The sequence below is a fragment of the Zophobas morio genome, unplaced genomic scaffold (assembly GCF_036711695.1).
Source record: "Zophobas morio isolate AGI-343-1 ecotype UQ-CSIRO unplaced genomic scaffold, CSIRO_AGI_Zmor_V1 ptg000011l, whole genome shotgun sequence".
Taxonomy (NCBI): domain Eukaryota; kingdom Metazoa; phylum Arthropoda; class Insecta; order Coleoptera; family Tenebrionidae; genus Zophobas; species Zophobas morio.
This window is the reverse complement of record NW_026972116.1, coordinates 11,747,181-11,755,407: the sequence shown is the minus strand read 5'-3', so window position 1 is coordinate 11,755,407 and position 8,227 is coordinate 11,747,181. Positions and strand designations below refer to the sequence as shown.

At 32.1% G+C, this 8,227-nt stretch overlaps 4 protein-coding genes across 5 annotated transcripts; 1 reads left to right on the top strand and 3 right to left on the bottom strand.

The window, feature by feature from the left end:
* Positions 1–4,423: 4,423 nt before the first annotated feature.
* LOC135126925 (dnaJ homolog subfamily C member 9) lies at positions 4,424–5,450 on the top strand. Its single transcript, XM_064053165.1, has 2 exons — positions 4,424–4,649; positions 4,702–5,450. The coding sequence occupies exons 1-2, from the start codon at positions 4,556–4,558 to the stop codon at positions 5,376–5,378; spliced, it is 771 nt and encodes a 256-aa protein (XP_063909235.1). The 5' UTR covers positions 4,424–4,555; the 3' UTR covers positions 5,379–5,450.
* On the bottom strand, positions 5,442–6,298 carry Twr (twisted bristles roughened eye). Its single transcript, XM_064053168.1, has 4 exons — positions 6,134–6,298; positions 5,820–6,079; positions 5,595–5,772; positions 5,442–5,545 (listed from the first exon to the last, which is right to left on the bottom strand). The coding sequence occupies exons 1-4, from the start codon at positions 6,182–6,184 to the stop codon at positions 5,495–5,497; spliced, it is 540 nt and encodes a 179-aa protein (XP_063909238.1). The 5' UTR covers positions 6,185–6,298; the 3' UTR covers positions 5,442–5,494.
* Positions 6,299–6,374: 76 nt separating this feature from the next.
* Positions 6,375–7,244, bottom strand: LOC135126927 (uncharacterized). The gene is made up of 2 exons (XM_064053167.1): positions 6,963–7,244; positions 6,375–6,914 (listed from the first exon to the last, which is right to left on the bottom strand). Exons 1-2 carry the CDS (start codon positions 7,048–7,050, stop codon positions 6,394–6,396), a joined length of 609 nt encoding a protein of 202 aa, XP_063909237.1. The 5' UTR covers positions 7,051–7,244; the 3' UTR covers positions 6,375–6,393.
* A 98-nt stretch (positions 7,245–7,342) lies between these two features.
* On the bottom strand, positions 7,343–8,154 carry LOC135126930 (NADH dehydrogenase [ubiquinone] 1 alpha subcomplex assembly factor 2). Of its 2 annotated transcripts, none has more exons than XM_064053170.1 (2): positions 8,032–8,154; positions 7,343–7,969 (listed from the first exon to the last, which is right to left on the bottom strand). In XM_064053170.1, exon 2 carries the CDS (start codon positions 7,822–7,824, stop codon positions 7,396–7,398), a length of 429 nt encoding a protein of 142 aa, XP_063909240.1. In that variant the 5' UTR covers positions 7,825–7,969; positions 8,032–8,154; the 3' UTR covers positions 7,343–7,395. The 2 variants fall into 2 exon arrangements, with proteins under 2 accessions (XP_063909240.1, XP_063909239.1); XM_064053169.1 differs by having other exon boundaries at positions 7,343–7,966.
* Positions 8,155–8,227: the final 73 nt, after the last annotated feature.

Below are 8,227 nucleotides of genomic sequence, written 5' to 3'. Positions count from 1 at the left end.
ATGTGATAACGTCACCTCAAAATTGTTCATAATCACAGAAAATTGTATTTAAATTTTATAAAATATTATACGCCTACAGGTGTGGTTCATGAATCCATCTTGATTTTTACCCCATACATTAAAATTTTCGCAAAAAATCAATATTGTATAACAACATTTTACAATTTAACTTTGGAACTACAAAACCGAATGTTCTAAAATCTTGTAAACCTTTTAAGATTATCGTAAACATGGTAAATCGTTAGTAAAAATTTATTTTTTTAGTTACCCAAAAAAAAAATTAATCCCATCTAAAATATATAAAATATAATGCTGTTTTAATATTAAACTGCACCTATCCAAGTTGATATACGTGTCCTTGCTAAAATGTTAATGCAGTCATAACAAACTTTTCTAATGGAAACACTCACTTAAAACACACACATAACATGCTTCTGTACCTTTACTTTAACACTACACACATATCTTTATTTTAACTTAGAGGGGTTGTCGTAAAAAAAATTAAAATTAGGAAATTCAAATTTTACAATAAAGTCTGCAATGCTATACTGTACTTTAGGAGCGAGAAAAGTTCTATCTAAATATCCTTTGGCCATTTTTTTCGTTTTTATAAGTACATATAACGAAAATCTTTTCAAAGACCATTTGTGCTAATAGATATGAAAATCAAAAAAATATATTACAAAAGCTAATAGGTGAGGAAAAAAAAACAGGTATCATGATCAGGTTAGTGGAGATAAATATATTTTTAACTATTCAGTTGATTCTAGAATATATATTTTTTCTGAAACCTGTGTACCGAAGCATAGTAGAAGGAGACATATCTTGAAAAAAATACATCACACTACTGAAGCACAAGAAGTAATGCATGCCAGAACTTTTCAGTAAAGGTTTATAGAATAATTAACATCAACAACATTTTAGAAAAAATATATTCATTTTGACATATATAAATGTATTATACCGAGTGATTCTTTAAATTTCTGCTCTAGTTAGCCATGACACTAACATTAGCTGTTTCAGCTTTTCTGCTGACATAAGTGTCATGGCTAACTGAGGGCAGAAATTTTAAAAATCACGCGGTATAATACTGTGTTCAACACAAACGGCAGACGGCAGATAACAGACAGCAGACAGACAGACGGAAAGATTGACCTATTTTTTCCTAATCTAGGGGTCATGAAAGGTCGACGAAACATGAAAGTAGCCATTCGTCCGATCGACCTTATCACAATAGTTCCTTAGCTTACGCTCAGGAAAAAAAACTAAACAACCAATATCATATTTCAAAGCATATTTTCGAATATAAGTTTATTAAATTTTTCTTTGAAATCGTCGCGAAGATAATAAAATGCTAACCAATTTTTTTTTACTAATTCTCTCTAAAAACGTGATTAACATATATACTATGTAACATTAATCAGATTAATCTTTTACAGAACACTAACATTAAGTCTCCCCCACCCCCCAGGAAGTTGATGTTATTTCAACAAATTTTTAAATAAATGCAAATTAAACGTATGTTTGAGATGACCTTTCCTTTGTAGTTTCGTAATAGATTCGTACTTTTGCTGATTTGACAATAAAAAAATTACATTACGTTTATCCCACAGTGTTTGAGACTTCAATAATATTTTGCTTCAAAAATTAAACCGAAGGAGAACGTCGCTTGTAAGCTGAATTTTGTTATTTTAGTTTTTGTTTATTGTTTTATTCACCATATTAAGTTTTATATATATATTTTTTAAGTAGGAAACATTAATTTGGATTCATAAATGTGGCACCATCTACTCAAAAAATCAGAAATTAGAAAGTCGAAACGTCATTTTTGTCTATAGAATTTGATGTAAAAAATAACAGTAGGTTAAAGTACTACATTCTATACATAATTTGATTACAGTTTTTTGTTGTAAATTGCAAAACGTTATCTTAAGTCTAACTAAATTCTGTCAAAAATTATTTCAAAATCCATGAAAAGTAGAAACTAAAGACACTTCATTTGTAAAATAGAAGAATTGTGTATTTCCGTTTTGTACTTCTAATTTTCAGCAGTCGATGGATCACTAATATCACAAATACCATTCGAAACGAAACAGTTTTTATTACAAAAATTTCTCTTTTTAGATTAATTTTATTGTAGCTTTGAAAACACCAAATTAAATATTACGGTAACTAGTGACGATTGTTGTGAGAAGCGTATTGTGTGTCACGTTTATAACCATAAATAGGTAACTTTTTCTACGATATTATTCCGTTACAAATTTCTCTTTCTAACAATGTAAACAATTCAACCTTCCACCTGAATTCGTTGTCTACAACTTATATTCTTCCATGCTTCACATTCCTCGACTGAAAGCGATACAATTTTCAGAAATCATTATTTAATGGTTCACTGATTTGAGTGTTAAGCACGGAATATTTTATATCTGACGTATTTTGCAATAAAAAATATAGAAGATCGATCAACCGATAATCACCCGGTAACGTTCCAACAACAATAAAAAATAAACAATTCTTCCTCATGTAGATCATGCTTAAACCCATTATGTAAAAGTCTATTTAGGAAAACCTTTCTCCTGCTCCAGTTTAAATTTCCAGATAATGTTCTGTAACAATATTGCGACAGTGAAACTGACACTGAGCTCTATTATGATACCTCGTAGGCATCTAGTCGTTAATTTACACTAATAAAAATATCCACCTTGTGCAAATTAAGACGAACTTCGCTCATTATCTGAGTTCAAATCAGGTGTATGCGCACCTATAATTTTGTGTAGATATTTAAGATTTTGCAGATATGTTTCAGTACTGTTTAGAGAACATAAATCATTTGCGATCTCCTAAAAACAATTTGGTGGGTTTTTTCAGTTACGTTTCATGAATTATTCATTATCTTAGAAAGATAATTTGCGTAATATTATGTAATAATCGGAAATTATTTCCACTCGCCAAATTAAACGGTTTTTATAGGGACAATGTATCGATTTGCATACAAAACCAAAATTCGAATTAAAGAACAATGACTAACGAAAGTGAATTGTATCCAAGTGCTAGCTAAACTCCCAGACTAGTGATTTTACAGCTGGAATATTGAGGACAAAGTGCAAAATCAAAGGTTGCATGTGTTACTGTTATGGCATGATTGTGCCAAAAGCATTTCTTAGACAATTAATGGGGCGTGGCGAATAATTTTTCCTAATTCAACCATGGCCAAGTTTATTCAAAATCGTTTGGCATTTGCAACGAATAATTTATAGCTGTGTTGTTTGAAAATAATATATATCTATGTAATGGTTTCGTCTGCTTTTCCATATTAGTAAAAAACAGACTGAAATTTTCACATTTATTTGTATGTTTATTTTGTGTTTGTTTATTGATACAAGAATTATGTCGAAAAATATATAGGTACACCGGTATTTTTAAATTAATTATCATCAATTATTATCATATTATCGTGAGACAGAACATTTTCTGAATTGCAGTAGACCATGTTATCCACCCTATAGTTGGCATTATTTAACGTTATATCTGACCAGGTATAGAATAAGGTGAACCAATAAACAATTTTATTTGTAGCTAGTTGCAACTGTAAATGTGTAAATATTTACCAAAGTGCTCTACGAACTGCAACCATTTTCACCAAAGCAGCAATCTCATCATTATACGCAAGTTTCACCATGTCCGTTGCAATTTAAGCATACAAATTAACTCTCAACAACAGATACCTTTCTTCAATATCTCCAGGAGGTCAAAATTAACAACTTTAGTTTTTGATAAAGAATATTTATGGCTTAAATAAGGACCATGAACAGATTTTTCTATTACTTATTTGGCACTAGTGATCCTGCTGTCGAAGAAAAAAACGCTCTTTTGATGGTCTAAAATTAAATTACAATGCAAGATTACAACCAAAAATACTGATTAGTACACAGATTTTAAAATTTGATAACAGATCACATTTTCGGTGAATCTGCATACAAGTTTCAGTTAGCGTTTTACATAATATTCTTAAAATTCAACTAAAATTCGTCCACCATCTGTCCAGTAGTTTCGGAGATTACCTACTTATTTATGTAATAAAATCACCAACAAACGACAGATGACAAACAGACAGATAGACATGTGGACCTACTTTTTCGTGTAGGTAATACAAGCTATGAAATGTCAAAAAAAAACCTGAAATTAATTACTTGTCTAGTGTTAATTATAGAGTTATAAAGGTTAAAGACAAATCAAAAGCTAAGATAACTGTCAAAATGACGCCATTTTCTGGTATATTTTTCAGACAAAAATTAATTAATTAATTATACTATTGTGACTGCGGCTATATTAATTTAGGCAACCAGTTATATAGCACACTCTGTTTTTATTGATCATTCAATATGGGGACTTTTCTTTTAAATGGTAATTTTTACAATAATTGGCAATTCTGTGCAATTGGCGCCGGGCTGTTGTTCGTTTGTGTCAAACGCCTTTGAAGTCTAACCAATAATTTAAGCAAATTAAAGTGAGTTTTCCTGCAAAAACAATAAACAGCACAAATTTGTTGGTCAAAATGTCAACTTTTAAAGAAATGTGCGAACAATATTTCGGAACAACCGATCTTTACGAAGTTTTGGGAGTAGAACGTACTGCGACGGACAAAGAGAGTACGTTAATTTTAAAAAATATTTCTCCAATATTATTTAATTTTTATTGTAGTTAAGAAAGCGTACCACAAGCTCTCGCTTCTGGTGCACCCTGACAGAGTGGAGGAGAGTCGAAAAGCTGTAGCCACAGAAAAATTCAAAGTTCTGGGAAAAATCCACTCAATTCTGCAAGATGAAGATAAAAGAAAGTGCTATGATGACTGTGGGGAGATTGACGAGGAAAGCGACTCCAATTTCAACTGGATGGAGTATTGGAGAGCTATTTTCAAGAAAATTGATATTAAAGATATCGAAGAGCACGAAAAAAGTTACATTGGATCTGAGACAGAATTGCGCGATATTAAAAAAGCGTATGTGGGAGGGAAGGGTAATATGGATTTGATACTGGAAATGGTTCCATTTAGTAACTGTGACAGTGAACCCCGAATTCTGGAAATAGTCAGAAAGATGATTGACGATGGGGAGGTTGAAGAATATCCTGGATTTTTTAATGAGTCTAAGCAGAAAAAAGCCAGAAGGAGGAAGAAGTATGAAGAGGAGAAGAAAGTTGCTGAAAGCATTGACAGAAAAGCATTAGAGCAAGAGCTCGAGTTGAATAAGAAAAAACGATTGAAGGGATTTGTTGATTTGATTTCCAATATTGAGGCCAAATATGGAGGTGGTACAAAACGCAAATCCATAACAAACGGTGCAAAAACAACACCAAAAAAGAGAAGCAGTAGGAAGTAGTTTGGTTTTGAGTATGTTTTTTTTTACTTTTTTCTATGAAATTTTAAAATTAATAAAACTATGATTAAGGAACATGTTTATTTTTCCAAATTTAATTACAAAACAATATAAAAAGATTACTCCCTGTGAATGAGGACATAAAAACCTAGACACGCTAGAACTGCGTACTGAAACAGTTTATTCAACACATGTTATTGTCAAGTTAATAAAAATTACCTTAAATTTTGGATACTCATTCATCAATATAGTCACCATTCCAACATAAGGCAAGAAACCTCTAGCTCTACCCACTACATCTTTTTTAGTCAACCAAAGCTGCCCAGGAGCATAGAGACCTCTATCATCAACACTGTTATTGTCTCCTTTCGTGAGAAATTTAACAGTACCGTTTTCCCTTAAAACGAATAATAAAAATATGTAAACACAAGAACAAAATTTTACTTTTCATGCAACTTCAAAACTCTGTGAACTATTGGAATATCTCTGCCTTCAACTTTGAAAACAACAATTTCTCCAACTCGCACCGGTTCTTCTGGATAATTAGTTAAAAACAGCAAATCTCCCCTATGAAAAGCTGGCTCCATACTACCCGATAAAACTACAACAATAGGACTTTCGCTACCGGTTCCAACCATCAAACCTTTCCATATCATAAGTGCTGAAGATACTATCATACCAAAGCTTAAAACCTGGTATAAAAACTGAAAACCAGTTTAAATGTATACATATTGGAACACATGGTTCTGTCAACTTACTTGACGCTTATTCATACGCTTAACATCATCGAACATTGTGGCGATATCCATTTTCAATTAACAACTGTATAATGTATATAATGTGAAAATGGGGTCCTTTTTGAAATACCACGTCAGTTCCCTGTTGGCTGTTCTGTTGTACTCTGTCGCCGCCAATGTGACAACTGACAAGTGACAGTCAGAATGACAGCTAGTAAACAGAATGCCAATCAGACACTAAAAATTACTAACAAATTTAAAATTTTAAATTCGCAAAAACTTTATTCATGTTTGGAATACATATTCACAAAAATTTCGCGAATAGGTTGTCCCTCACTCTTACTAAATTTCCGTTCGTTTTCAATTTTTTCTGAATTTTGTCCCCACCCCGTTGCAATAGTCTGCAAAGTCTTCAAATCTTCCAGGCTTTGTTTCACTCTGGTAAGCTCCAAGTTGCACATATTTTCCGTTTCGGCTAATTTTCTTTTATAATTTTGCAGTTCCAACAACTGTTTAATTGAGTGAGTTTTCAAAATATCCTCCTTTTTTTTCGACGTAGTTTCGCCACTGCTCATTGTAGAAACGCTGCTTGTTTTACTGAGAATATCGCACTTTACATTTTCCTTTGATTTTACTCTGTGAGCACATGAGCATTTCATTTCTTGTTGTTGCTGCTGGAGGCTCCGAATTTGTTCTAAATCTTCTCTCCATAGCTCTTTTTCTAATTTTAATTGCTCCTTCAAGTTCATTATTGAAGTCTGGAGTGAAGATATTCTCTGCCGGAGACGTTTCTCATTAGATTCTAGAACAATTTTGTCAGATAATGAAATTTCGCTTCCAGAGTCGCTACTGATATCTGAAGCCTCTAGTTCATGCGCCACTTCTTCAACATTACTGGTTACATCCACAAGTTCTTTTAAAGCATCGCTGGTCGTCATTTTGTAATAATTTTGCGATTTTTAAATAAACGTGGAATAATTTGAAAGTAGCCTACTTTATAATATTTTGGCGTTTCCACATGAGCAGTTGTGACCCGTTAGAATAATCTAAAATAAGCTGATTTTATAACAAAAATAAATATCTTCAAATCACCAGGAAGTGACAAACAAAAACAAATAAAAATAATGTGGTCTTATATCAATTAGTGAACTTTTTTAAGGTGTTTAAAATTGTAAGAAAGAAGGCAGCTGAAAAACAAATGAAGCAATTTGTCTTCAAATTACATTAAAATCACTAATAAATTAATTTATTTACAACTAAAATCTGTACAACGAAAGCTATTATCATTCTTTATCACTTTTTGCTCCTGGGGACATTTCATATTCGGGTCGTTTGGGAAAAGTTTCCATCCCTTTTTCCATAGGAGTCATTTGACCAGACTTAGCATCTACTGCAATCGCGTTCTTTTTCTTCATCTGCATAAGAGCATAATTCCTCATTACTTCTTCTTCAGAGGGTGGCTCAGTTCTTCTACCTCTTAACCATGCTTCCCACTCAGCTGGCATTTCTTGCATAAAATCATCCTTTTTGGGTGGATCAAACCATCTAGATGCTTTTCTTTTACCCACAGAAGGATCAGCAGGAATTTCGTAATATTTGTTACCAAAGTAGTCACTTCCAACCAGATTCCCTCTAATCTGTCTTGGTCTTAGAGAATTTATAAAATTTGTTAAAACAATCTTCCAGATACTTCTTGCCGGAGGTTGACTCATTTTTATTTATGGAAAATAACGTGACAATGAACGATGAAGTTTTGTAAAACAGGGTTACTTCGTTGTTTTTTGTCAATGCGAAATTTTGAGGTTAACCTCAAAGGATAACAATTGTAAACTATACTTCATTATATCAAAATGTCTGCTAAAATCAAATACACATATAAAATGACCCTTCTTAATTTAATTTTATACAAATAAACTTGCCTCATCAATAATTAAAAAAACCTTGCCATTTTTGAAATTTTATTGACAGCACAAGTTGAATTGGTTCTATTGGTAGCACTGGATGTAGGCAAATTTTATATTGATAATGATAAGTGATAAACAGATAAGTTCACCCATTGTAACGTAATAAAGAACCTGCGAAAATCAAGAAATTGAGTTAACTTAAAAAAGATAC